Raw genomic sequence first — 14210 nt, 5'->3', positions numbered from 1 at the left:
AACCCAAACAACAGGCAAGAACAGGAAAAGGAAGAGCAGCAGTGCCACTAAGTGGACAAGACCTAAATATTTGCTGAAATGTTTACAGGGTATTTCCTTTTAATGGCTAAACTAACTCATACCATTTCACAGTGGGAATCTCCATCTTCAGAATTTTGTGTAATTCCTTAATAATGTTGTAAAAAGTATTCTCTACTGCATTGTATAGTTTGTAAGAGAAATTTCCTGTATGTTTATTATAAAATATTGGTTTCTTCAGATTTCAAGCTGATGTTTACTGCTTTACTTATAATGTTCTAGGAAAGGCATTTTTTTAAACATAAAAACTTGCTAGAACTTTTCAGAAGTCCACAATCCAGTTAGGTCTCCCTGCAGTTATTGAACTCACCTTGGCAGTTGCGTGCATTGGGTGCCAACCTGTAACCAGTGGAGGGACAAGTACACTGAAAACTCCCAGGAATATTAATACATCGAAAGGAACAGATATGCCCTCCAGTAGGTAAAGCACATTCATCAATATCTGCAAGAAGAAAACACCACTAATTTACTATGTGTTCATGACATTCAACCAAGTGCACATGTATGGCGTTGCCGCTGCAAGATTCAAACACAATTTCATGATTCTAATTGCTGGGCAAGGAAGAACATCATCAGACAGGTGTGGCTCTAGTCAGTAAGGTCTGTCAGGAATAAATGGAGGTGTGAAGAAAATTAAAAGCAATGTAAGGGCCCGAGACAAAGTAAATGGGTACGAGCAAGCACTTTACAGTGATGCGTATCATAGTACTTTACAAAAGGGAGGGAAAGGAATCGTTTTATCCTTGATCTTACAAAAAGGAAATTGAGATGATGTGTTCTGCCCAAGGTCTTACTGTCTAGTAAGTCCTGGAGACCTAAGTTCAAATTCAGGATCTTACCCGCAAGGTCACACCCTCCTTGTATTTGAGGAGAACCTACTTACACATTAGTTTAGAACCTGCCACAAAAAGAGGATATATAAAATACTACCTAGTAATATTATATATTACATATGTAACATATAAATGTGTTTGTATCTTCACTTGCTGAAGACTAGAAATTCTGTTAGTTCCTCAGAAAAAACCCAAACATTTCTGACAAGTTACAAAAGTACGCCAAGCTAGAATTCAGTGTAAACAGCAAAACTGACACCACAAAAGCAGAGGTATTTCTAGACTAGGACATGGGTGGGAGACTCATTAAATACAGTTTCATAGTTTCACAGGAAAGAGAATCAAATGTTAAAATGAAACAATTACAGGTACATGGAATTGTTCATGTATGTTACGGTGAGAATAAGAAATGCTCACTCATCCTCCATCTGCAAAACAATAATGCTTACCTTCACATGAAATCCCATCTATGTCACTAAGTTGAAAGCCACGGCGGCAGTAACACTGATAGGAGCCATACACATTGGCACACTCTTGACTACAGGGGCTGCTCTCACACTCATTTAAATCTGAAATACAAAATTATATACCTGAACCCCAAATTTCCTGCTATGTTCCTCACTCCTATTACAGGACTAAAACAAAAGTTTGGAAGACAATTTTTTTAATTAAAAAAGGATGGTATGCATGTTACTGAATAAGCTGGAAATAGGAGGGGTTGGGTGTATTATTCTCAACAAGGTCTGGCAGTATAGGTTAATCTATACTGTGCTATTATTTCCCACTGTCCTTCAAGGTGTGTGACTTGGAGGGAGTCTTTAGGACTACAGTGGCATTTTTGTATCTGGGTATCAGCAAGGCTGGTTTTGAAGGTCTTGAATCTGATCTAGCTGAATCACCCTTCAAAATGCAGTAAATGCGGACCCACACACTTCTGCATGATCTAGCCTGAGGGCAATAAATTTGAACTGTGGGCTAGAGTGGCCTTGATTAATCATAACAGCATTCATGTAATCAAAGAGACCACACTGGGTTGATTTCTCATGCCATTCCAGTGCAATCTTACAAGTTAAAATCAAATGAAAATAGGTAAACAGCAATGAGCTCTATCTCACACTATATAGCCAAAGCATATGACAGCTGTACCTTCACATGACCTGCCATCAGTTGAAAGTTTGAATCCCATGGTACAAGTGCAGTAATAGGAACCAGGAGTATTCTCACACTTGTGAGCACAAAGGCGGCCTGGATAGCGTCTGCATTCATTGATATCTGCAATGATAAACATATAGAGAGGTCTATGTATTGGCTGGCTTCACTGCAGTAGTAGTCTGGACAAGAATGTGGTCATAAAAGTTTGATTTTTAATTTCCAGATCTAAATTTCATACTAGAGAGGGAAGGACTTGCCCAAAATGCTCATTTAGAAGCACCCCAGTGCATAATTGAATTAGATCTATAAAGAATAAAGTTCCTTTGATCTTCCAAAGGAATGTTTTGCTGTAGGTGCATATAAAAATATCACAGAAAACAATTACACACGCTGTCATAATCTTACCTTTTAACAGGATAACAGATAACATGTTGACAATACTAATACAGCTTCCTTTGAAGTATCAGCAGCTCTTTAATATGGTATTAGATTTATACAAATAATATAGTAGTCAATTTTACATTCAGATGAAAGAGGTTATGCAGAGAGCAATAACATTCTTTACACAGGATCATTTTTTAAAACGCCATGGCTGCATGTATTTAAGTCGACAGGTGCAACTTACCCATACAAGTTCTACTGATGACATCAAAAGAATAGCCAGATTTGCACTCACAACGGTAATTGCCTGGGGCATTTATACAAACATGTCCTTCTCCACACGGCTGATTAGAGGATGAGCATTCATCCACATCTAAAAAAAGGAGAGAAGTGATTGAAAGTACACTTCTGAGCATGCAAGTTGAGAGAAGAGCAATATGTTAACATATTTCCATGTCCCCTAGTAGTTACAAAGTGTTTTGAAACAGAAAGCAAGATTTTGATCTAGCGCTCAGCTTCTACAAGAAGATCAGAGTCCCAAATCCAAACTATTCCTAGTGAAGCAGGTTATCTCTCGGGTGTCCCGTTAATGTTCATGGACTTGGGTGGGAAAAGAAGTCAGGAAATCAGACAATCTTCGGAGGGAATCAGTTGCAAAATTGGTTTATTATGCACACTCTATATTCATGGATCAGATCTTCAGCTAGTGTAAGATGCCAGAGACCCACAGTCAGTAGTGCTTTGATAAGCCTTTTACAAAAATGAAAAACACATGCAAAAATACCTCTCTTAGCAAAAGCCACCTTAGTTAAAAGCCAGCCAAAGGCATATAAGCCTTTCAACATTACTTGAATGGCTTCTGTGGGACATTAAGTGGGTCTTGTGTTATACCTCTGTATTGAGGAGATTTGAGACCACACAGCATTGTTCCAATACACTAATATAGTCACAGAAAATGCCATTTTTGGGAGGTGATTATCATTTCTCTTATTCTCAGAATATAGGGTTTCATGAGTTATATGAAGGACAGAGGGTGGATCCTTGCCATTCTACACTTGTTGGGACTGCCATGAGGGAAAGAACAGGATCAAGAGTCAACTGTGGGAATGAGAAAAACTTGGGCAGAGTGCAAGAAACTGGTAACCATAAACAATAGATGTGATTTATTGTCTTCAAACTGTTTTTTCTTCCAAACTGTTACTTACCTACGCATCTTGTTCCATCTTCATTGAGATGATAACCTCGGCCACAGCTGGGTGAGATTCGTTGGCAGGTATACGAGCCATCAGTGTTAATACATATCTGTCCAGCTGGGCAAGGCATGTTGGTGCTTAGGCATTCGTTGATATCTACAAGAGCACAAGTCAGTGTAACTATCTGCTGTCTGAAGATGTTGAAGGTAAGATGCTTTCCTAATGTAATCCTTCAGAGGTTTACATCCTGATGTATCCTTGAGAGTTACAAAAGTTCTGCCTATGGGAGAATACAAGTATTTCTGCCACTTAGTTTCACCGATCTAATGCTTCCAGGGTAAAGATCTGCAGAGGTATGAGAGGCCCAGATGCCACTGAAAAGCAGTGGAAATTGGGTATAGAACTTGTATTTGTTTAAAAGCCTTTGGAAGTCTCTCCTAAACATACGAAGAGAGGATCAACAATTCAGTTCACCAGCTCAACCAGTTCTGCTGCAGTCTGTGGGTTGTGGCTCACGGTGAATGAGCTATTTGGTAGTGTGTCCTAATATAGGTATTAGCTCACTCCATTTTTACAGAGAGATAAACCACTGCTCACAGGTATTCACCATGAATACCCTACCTTGTCTTATGGTAAGTTGTCCATGTAAACACATAAGAATGTGAATAGCTTATTTCTGTATTCATAAGGCTATGCAGCCCTCTACCATCCATCAAATGTTATGTCTGTTTTTTTACAAACTGGACATCATATCACTTTGTGACAAAGATAACCTTTGCCTGGTAAGAACCCACTATAAAGTAGAATCTCAGAAAATGTAGTGAGATGAGACTAAGCTGTATTAAAGTATGATCTGGTGTGCTATATCTAGCCAAGAAGGTAAGGAACTCACTGTTATGCAAGGTTAGCATGTGCTATTAGTTTGGGGGAAAGGAGTTTCAGAGTTGGGAATCAGTGGCTACAGGAGGTACTGAGGCAGCCTTTGCTGCCTGGAAATGTTAATGTAACTAAGACCTGACAGTTTGTAGGAGCAGCACTGCTTGTGAGTATATGGGCTTGCATTCCATAACCTTCAGCAAAGTCCAGCTTCATGTGAGTACTTCTCTGCCTAAAATTTTCCCAACTGTTTCACTAGGATATTAGCATCATTTTACACAGGGGGACTGTTAACTGTTGAAGAGCTACTGTGTTCCAGTTGGTATGGTATGGTATGGTATTAAGTACAGCATCCAGCTTGCAAAATGTTGGCTTCCTGAAGATGGGGAAGGGGACGTAGTGTAATGTGAAACATTTCAGCCAGGCCTATCCCAGCTCACTACAGTGTAAAATTTTCAACTTACGAAGACAGTGGATAGACAGGGAAGTTTTCATACTTCTTCCCCTCAACACCACATAGGGCAGCATTTGATTCACAGTGTGTAAAATGAGCCTGTGGAATTGTTCTGGTACATATTTTGAGCAAATGCATTTTAGGGGACATAACTATTGCTGCTGCAAATTGATGTGGGTTTACTAATGTCAGTGAAGGCAAGCTAACTACTAACTGCTGTGGACCTGGTGCTAGCTATGGCAGATACACGTCTTCAAAGGGTTTGTTGTGCACAAGCACTGGCCCCTTCATTTTAAAGGCTGCAATTTTGTTTTCAGGCTCAGTGTTTCCAGTGTCAGATTTCGGCACTACAGGGTATGATATGGTCAGGAGAACGAGGGGTTGACAATGAGCTAGACTTGGCAGCTACTGCCGCTCAGCCAGTTCCACAAGTCCAAGACACACTACGCCGATGGGCAAATTCAAAGTTAAGTTGAGACTTGAAAACACTACTCAAGGGAATAACTGATAGATTTGTAGGTCACATTAGACAATTCCACTTAGAGTCTGCTGGAAACCAGTAATTCTAACATATTTATATAGAGGTTATAATTCTGTTTTGTAGGAGTCTTGGAAACAAGGCATTAGCCCGACAGATTGTAATCAGTCTTTAAAATAAAACTCCTCTCCGCGGTGTGTTACACCTGGCCCACCATTCTCATACATAGTAAGATCCTTGATAGGCTATAACTAACGGGGGACAGGTCTGGAAAGACCTACATACCTGTAAAACCACACATACTAGTATCAACAAAGTGTGTTACAGAGGATGTCATAAATTACAGCTTTTTATACTAAGCTTTGGCTAAAATCTTTTGGATAGAGGTAGATAAAACATATCACAAATTTTTTTACAAATTTTGTTTCAGATAGAATACCCAAAGACTTAAGGAAAATGCTCAAATGCAGCTAAGTGCCTTAGGTAACCAAATCTTATTAAAAATAGAGATCTAGTATTTAAATCTTTTATTTAAATGGTTTTCGTCTGTAAGTCTTACCTGTGGGACCAAGCCTGTCTTTAAAGGAGCAGAAAAAACACACAGTAGAGCAACGCATACATGCATGAAGAATGACTTGAGAAGCTCAGAACTCACCCAGTGAAACTACAACTTTTCTCATAGGCAACACTTAATTATTCACTGAGTTAAGAATATGTCTTACCAATACAGTTGCCTAGCGCATCTTGTATAAACCCATTCATGCACTGTAGCTTGGGTCGGCAACGGAAAGATCCTGGAGTATTCTGACAGATAAAATCGGGGGGGCAGTTATGAGTACCAGTCTCACATTCGTCAATATCTAGTACATCACAAAAAAAAATTGTTAGTAAGAGTTTGACAGAAGCTTTTTCATCACATTTAAAACATAAGACATAGTTAAAAATGTCAGACAGATTAATCCTCAGCGTACCTTCATGCAATTCAGTGCAGTGACCCAGGATCAATCTGACCTACTACCTCAAACAGAATCTCAGTAAAAACAGGTAGAATAAGTTAAAGATTTTTTAATTATTTCATTATTAACATTATATATGTGGGGGTGGGGGGGTGTTTATTATGCTTTACAAGTTTAGTTCTCACAACTAAATGATTCAAAATTATTACAGAGCACCCGAAGCATCCTGTTCAGCAGTGTTCAGCCTTGATTCAGCAATGTGCTTATACATGGGCTCAGCTTTGAAATCAGTAAGATTTAATCATATGTCCAAGCACAATTTTAATTTTAACCTTAGATCCAATGCAAACATTGTTCATTTCTTTCATAAGTGAATTAATTGGCCTTGATTCTCATCCATATTAAGGCTTGCAATATCCTTGCATTATTGTGCTTTAAAATGCACATAAATATGATTTCTGCTCACTTTAATATTCCATTCCAGTTCAGAATAGACAATAAATATTTGTGAATAAGTTATGGTTCGGATAAAGCAAACAAGGGCTAATGAGGCTTCATTCACAAATGTAACCCCGTCCACATAAAAGCAACTAAAAACTTAATGTTTGCCACCTTGCAATGGGACGAATTCTCCTAAAGCTATTAAAATACAGAAACTTTATAGCAATAGGATGCTTCAGCCTTCGCATTTATGCAGCTGACACAACAGTAGATGCAATTGCTTATCCCTAGAGCTTTGTGAGACTTAAGTAATGATTGTGGAGCCCCTTTTAAGTTTAGGATGGGTTAATGCCGAATTGGGTTCAGCAGGGTTCTACATGTTGCACAACTCAGTTGTTTTACTTGGGATTTAAAAATCATACATGAAGATTATTCATTTTCTATTTTCATTGCTATTAACATAACATTAATAATTAATATTATTAACATATCTTATCCAGATAAGAAATTTCTAACATTAATGGCATGCATAATTTACTGTCTGTACTCCTTTTTTTCCACCAGAGAAAGATTGTTAATACTTGCTGGTGAGCTATTTGTTGGCCTATATCTGATGTGATTCAAATCAGCAGAAATTTTACTTCAAAGGGATCAAAGTTAGACCATGATACTTTGAAAAACATTGTCTGTATGTTCTGCAGGTTTTGCGTTGGAGTTTTTCCGTCAGCTGTTTTATTCAATCTATTATTCATCACTGATCAGTTTCTACAATAAAACCCTACCCAGAATTTTGGTTGAGTTAATTTACTCAGTGGAATGAAATTAGTCTGTTTATAAACAATTCTAAGCACAGGGGGAACAGACTTTCTCATAGTGGAAACCAACTCCACATCAAATGGAGTTCGCTGCTAATGTATATCTCCGTGAAGTTAGCATGTCAGGTGAAGTTATGGATGCACATAACAGCATACATTGAGCTAGATGCAACTTGAAATCAGTCATTTCTTTAGTAAAAAAAAGACTGTTACCCTTGTGTTCAAACACAGGTAGTCAAGAACAGTGCTTTTAACTCTTTTTCATTTGTAATCCTTAAGAATGTTGTGATTAAGAAATTAATCCCTTTGTAACACATTTAAACCTCCTGAGGATAAAGGCTTACTTTTTTAAAAAGATGCATCTACCTTAGCATCTTCAGATTGAATCACCTAGTCACTCCACTTGCCACACTTTGTTTCACACTCCAAAGTGTGCAAACTTGATTCTTTCAGGTGAAACTAAACTATTAGGTATGCTCCAGGAGCAGAATTTAGGCACTCCATTCACTAATGAGCAACCAATTCACAGGACCAGATTAGAGCTAGCCAGAAGTAAACACCAGAAAAATGCGTGTGGTCTGAATGCTGGGCCTTCAAAATCAACTGTTTCAGTTCCCAGGCCAGCTCCTGTCACGCAACACAAATTGTCAGTGTAAAATAAATGTAGTTATCTCTCCTGGAAGTCTTTGTTGTAGTCCACAGACATCCTGATCTGGTATCTGTAAGGTGACAGGCGGAAAATCTTTGACCGAGAAGAACTAGCACTGTCTGTGTGTCCCTGTGTAACTACAGCTTACATGTGTATTTACCAAAAGTAAAAGAGCATGACATGATGATGTACTTATTTTTTTACTTAAGTCTGGAAGATTTCAGTTTCTCTGCACAAGACGTACCTTTGCAACGACTGTCGTCCGTTAGTTCGTAACCAGTTCCGCAGCTCGTGTCCCGCTGACAGCGAAAGGATCCTAATGTATTCACACAGGTCTGTCCAATCCCACAGCTGTGTGTCCCAGTGATACACTCATTAATATCTAAAATATGCAAAACGATTAAAAAAAAAAAAAAGAAAGTAAATAGGAAACATGAAATCACTGGGAAGAGATGAGGTCAAAGGCTAGCTGTGGGCATACCTCCAACCAGTCATTACTTTGAGCATCAGGATACAAAGAATGGTGTGGATTTGGCCTCACACTCACACACCCACAACATGGCCAGTAAAGACATTTTGACCCCGCTGGTAACAGCACTTATGACTGCTGATTCACTGTACTTAAGAAAGAGGAGGAAGTTGTACTGAGTGAGAGCAAAGGGCCAACTTCATCTGATTCAGCCCAGTAGCAGATGATTATAGTGACTATATGAATGAGGCAAACTTTCAGAAATCCTTCCCTTGCACTGCCTCCCACCAACATATGGCTTAGGGACTCCCCGAGCCACAGATTGCAACTTTCTACTTAATAGCTACTGATAGACATTTCTTTTGTGAATTTTTTCATTTTCTCTTTGAACGCATAAGAAAATTTGGCATCCACATGTATCAAATGTAAAAGTTCTTCCTTTTTATATTTCACACTAGGTTAGTGTTAATCTGACCAATCATCAATATCTTTTTTATATTCTGAAGTTTGTATCTGAGCTACTTACCCAGACTCCCTCTTCAGTCAATGACAAAAAAAGGCACTCCTGATGAGTAACGCTTTTTATCCTAGAATAGCTACAGAACAGGCAAGGTGAACTGTGCCCTGGAAGCGCTTGTTTCTCTCAGTTAGCAACAAAAGGAGTCTAGACTGACTAGCTCAGAAGCAAATGTCTACATTGCACATGTCTGAAGTCAAGTGCGATGAGATCTATCCCAGCCCATTTCATTTTATGTCCCTGTAGTTCTTCTTCTGAGAGAAACTTAACAATTCTTCCCCCTTGACTATTCCCATACCACTCGCACTAGCCAAAACTTTCATCCTTTCTGTCAGTTGTTGTGCTGATTTTGGCTGGGATAGAGTTAATTTTCTTCATAGTAGCTAGTATGGGGCTACGTTTTGGATTTGTGCTGAAAACAGTGTTGATAATGCCAAGATGTTTTTGTTAGTGCTGAGCAGTGCTTACACAGAGTCAAGGCCTTTTCTGCTTCTCTCACCACCCCACCAGCGAGGAGGCTGGGGGGGCACAAGGAGTTGGGAGGGGACACAGCTGGGACAGCTGACACCAACTGACCCAAGGCATATTCCAGACCACAGGACATCATGCTCGGCATGTAAAGCTGGGGGAAGAAGAAGGAAGGGGGGGACGTTTGGAGTGACAGCATTTGTCTTCCCAAGTCACCATTATGCATGATGGAGCCCTGCTGTCCTGGAGATGGCTGAACACCTGCCTGCCCATGGGAAGTGATGAATGAATTCCTTGTTTTGCTTTGCTTGCGTGTGTGGCTTTTGCTTTACCTATTAAACTGTCTTTATCTCAACCCATGAGTTTTCTTACTTTTACTCTTCTGATTCTCTCCCCCATCCCACTGTGAGGGAGATGAGTGAGCAGCTGCATGGTGCTTGGTTGCTGGCTGGGGTTAAACCATGACAGTCCTGTCCTTACAAGCAGAAGAATCCTACTCTATTTCATCTGCCCTATCAATTACTATCTACTATTGTAAAAGAGAACATGTATTTTATTTTGGTTTTATGCACAACAATAAATTCAAGATCTTCTGACTCTTCTCCACTCTAAATCCTCCATCTCTTCTACCGATTCTTTCTTAACTCCATCTTCCCACAACTCTCATTCCAACACTCCATTTAAATCAACTTTTAATGATCTCACCTCTTTCCCCAGCTGGCATAAGCATATTCTGATCTCTTCTGACTGGATCTTTTTTTATCTATTCCTGCTGTTTTAAAACAATGATGTTGATAATTGAGGCAATGGTTTTATTTCTTTTACCTTCACAGTTGACACCATCTGGTTGAAGCTGATACCCAACAAAGCAGGAGCAGACGTAACTGGATCCTGTGTCTCTGCACTGCTGAGAGCAGGGCCCACCACCTAATTGGATATTTTAAGAAGTCTGATATGTAAGAGGCTCTTCACAGGAACTGAAACAAACCATTAATTTACAGGATGCTTGCTGATTTATTTAGAAAAGCAGATAACTGAACACACACATATACAAAAGAAGGAAAGGGCTAAACACTGAAAGAAGCATTTGTAATCACTGGATTCTTTTAGTTCTGAAAATGAATACAAGAAGGAACTAAATTAAGGCATCGCTCATGGCCCATCATTGTTAGAAGTTGAAGGGAAAATGCTGATGAGCTCAGACACCTCCTAAGGTTTTGGCTGGCAAGTTAAAACTTTATATGGTGATTACTGTAAAATGAGGAAGACAAGATGCATCACCATAAGCTAATGAAACATTTTCACTATTAGCTGCATTAGGCTTTATTTTTAGCCCATCATTATTAGGACAATACTCCTGCATTAGCTATAGCACATGCTCTTTTCCTACTCAGCAGGCAGGAAACATGAAAGGGAGAAGAGGGTATTGTAGGTGACAAAGGCTTCAGAGAACCTAAAGGAACCAAGACTTACTACTGGGGTACTAACGACCTAGTGAGATGTGTGCAGGAGTCACAAAGGATGTGAAAGAGAGCTGGGGTTATTCTGGCAGACAGAAAGAGAGAATACTATAGGAAATTTACACAAAATTTGGCTCATCATTAAGAAAACTTACTTCTTCTGATCTTGTTAAGAAATAAATTAATATTAAAACCATTTAATATTCTCACAATAGAGAAAAGGTTATATACTTCCAACTACTTGTTGTAAGAGTACTGATATTCTTAGTATAAATAGAACCTGTTGTCTTCCATTTTTCAGAATAGCTGAATAGGCATTAAACAAAAGGTTTGGGATAAGCACAATCAATGTGGTCAAATGCAGCTATAATACTTTAAACTTTTGAGTGAATTAAAATAATTTTTTAATTTGCAACAACTTCTAATGAGGACAGGGCCATTAATACACCACAGAAAATTAGGTCTGTACACAGTACTGGCAAAGGCAATGACATTAGAAGTAACCACAGTCTTGTGGTTGAGATGGACAGCTACCGCTTTCTGAACCTCTGCTAATACTGAGAGCTCCTGACAGCCACAGTAAAACCTATCGTGGAGGTGTTGGAAGAACAGAATTAATTTCCTTATATACCATGAAGGTGCTCCAAAACAAACTGCTAGAAGTTCCTCTGCCTAGGAAATTTGTTTCCCCTGGTGAAGTTTGGAAAATCACAAGTAATTCTGGCATGCCAAGTTTATCAGAAAATATACTGTAGACAGAAACTCTAATTTGTAATTAGTCATACCAATTCATCTCTTGCAGGCAGCTGATTAACTGACAAATGCAACAACTGATTACATAAAGAAATAATGCTAGGAAAATATATAACACATTTTTCTATGTCATCTCTTGTAATCAGCAGCTGGAGACAAAGAGGAGAGCCAGGGTTGGCTTTGACTAGCTAATGACCTAGTAGACATTTCCATCCTCTCTTGAGTGTAATAGCTATACAACATGCAGCACAGTAAATCATCTCTCAACTGGAATATAAGTCTATTAAATTGATTTTATCCTAAATACATTACTTAGTTCTGAAATGCTTGTAGAAAATAATAAATCACTGCTGGTTTAAGTTTATAGACATGTAAATTGCATGCGACAAGCAATAAATCAGAATACTTAGCAGAACAATATCCCAATAACACATTCTTCCCAGGAGGCAGAACAGCCTGACTAATGAGGACAATAGCCGCTTTTCTTCCTTTTTTTCAGGTGATGCATCTCAAAAGGAAACAAGTTTCATTTCATATTCAATCACCCTGATCATCCCAAGAGGAGAATAAAAGAATGCACCTATTTAATATAGGATCCCCATGTTCTGAAGAATCCAGAGTACTCCACGGGTTCAATGGGTAACACCTCTGAGGTATTACCCACTAGAAGTTAAATAAATTTAAATGTATAGTCTAAGCTTCAGTTGGATAAGACAAACTCCACTACGGGAGACAATGCCTTGTATTTAAGAACTTTTGAGGCATCACATAATGGCCTGCTATTTCTTAGAACAGATCTTCATTCTGTTATTTTTACCCATAACTAGCCTAGGCTAAAGGTTTTGGCTAATCTCTAGATCTAAGTTTGCTTCACTTTTATTGGAGGCAATCACAAAAGAGCTGGCTAACAGGACTAGTTACCTGACTTACCTCTGCAGCCATCATGCAGATAAGGATCTTCTTGGTCTAGTTCCTCCTTTGAAATTTCAACTAAAAAGAGGCGAGATAGGCATTAGAGGAGAAAGCACTTTTCTTCTCACAGTAAAAAGCTGCCTGCTTGGGACAGGACTCAGACCAGGGTTCTGCATAAACCAGGACAAAATTAAAGAGCATTATTTACATATTTTACAGCTATTTCACACTTAAATTTGACATTCAAATGCACACAGCCATGGGGCATTTTCCATCTGACTGATTCAATATGAAAATCACGCTGTGATCATAGATTACACACGCATTGAGATTTTCAAATGCAGGTTCTTAACATTAGGCTTTTAACCAGAGCTTAACCTCATTTTCATAAGACATGTTGTTGAGGCATGCTTGGCTTCCACTGACTTTATAGTAGCTTGGGGTACTCACAGTTTTAATGAAAATCAGATTAACCTCAGTTATTTATTTAGACTTCATTCCAAAAAGAACTCCACACCCAACTTTTGGGCACCTACTTACGGCATTCTTTCAAATGTACTTCCTATACCTTAATTCTGAGAGCTCTGATGAGTGGTACTTCTATGTCCATGTGTCCTGAGAGTTCTTTCTCTCCACAAGGAGGACATAAAAGAGCTGAGTAAATCCACTGCCTGAACCCATTGCTTGCCCAAAGGACTAGCTAATGGACTTCCTCCAATCCTGCCACTTTGAACACAGGGGAAATGGTAGGTTGGTAGTGAGCTGTGTAAAAACACAATCTCAAAATACTCTGGTTATTGAATAGGAAGCTTAGTCTCATTTCAGTGATTGTCCATAAGCCTATTCAACCAGCAGTCACTTACAAGCAAATAATATATCACGGAAGTGAAAGCAAGTTTTTGTGCAGTGGCACAAGACTGGGTTGGTACACTGAGTCCTCAAGCCATAGGGGTACATTTTGGTCACACAGAAGCTAATGAAATCAGTTTGCCCAAGTCTGGTCTGATTTTGTAGAGGTCTCTGGGGACACAGTACCAGACATTACTCTTTACGTGACTAAGAAAGTGTCATACAGGAAGTTAGCTTGCCCCACCCTGTGCAGCAGAATGCCTTGCATGCCTTGCTATTGCACAACACAAACACAAGGTGCTAGTCCAAGAAGCTGCCTTAAAAAATGGAGACTGATCTCCCCTTCATGACTAACAAAGGTGTCTATTCATGTTGCCTGCTCTGCCTTTCTACAAGCAATTTTTATTGTCAATAGGGATATTTGACATACATTCAACCACCTGCTTGTTTCTTAGTTTAATGATAAGAACATTGTC

General features: G+C 39.0%; 1 protein-coding gene across 4 annotated transcripts in view; it reads right to left on the bottom strand.

Annotated features, from left to right (window-relative positions):
* Positions 1-14210, bottom strand: part of FBLN1 (fibulin 1) — an 89893-nt gene that overhangs the window by 37786 nt on the left and 37897 nt on the right. For all 4 annotated transcript variants that reach the window (XM_052790136.1, XM_052790134.1, XM_052790133.1 and 1 more), the window contains exons 5-13: positions 12904-12963; positions 10586-10687; positions 8551-8688; positions 6168-6305; positions 3650-3793; positions 2689-2817; positions 2058-2183; positions 1361-1480; positions 389-520 (exon numbers count right to left, since the gene is read on the bottom strand). In XM_052790136.1, coding sequence (XP_052646096.1) covers positions 389-520; positions 1361-1480; positions 2058-2183; positions 2689-2817; positions 3650-3793; positions 6168-6305; positions 8551-8688; positions 10586-10687; positions 12904-12963 — 1089 coding nt within the window. The remainder of the gene's footprint in view (positions 1-388; positions 521-1360; positions 1481-2057; positions 2184-2688; positions 2818-3649; positions 3794-6167; positions 6306-8550; positions 8689-10585; positions 10688-12903; positions 12964-14210) is intronic.

The sequence above is a fragment of the Harpia harpyja genome, chromosome 6, assembly GCF_026419915.1.
Source record: "Harpia harpyja isolate bHarHar1 chromosome 6, bHarHar1 primary haplotype, whole genome shotgun sequence".
NCBI lineage: Eukaryota > Metazoa > Chordata > Aves > Accipitriformes > Accipitridae > Harpia > Harpia harpyja.
The sequence above is the reverse complement of the archived record's forward strand: the minus strand, read 5'-3'. Positions and strand labels throughout refer to the sequence as shown.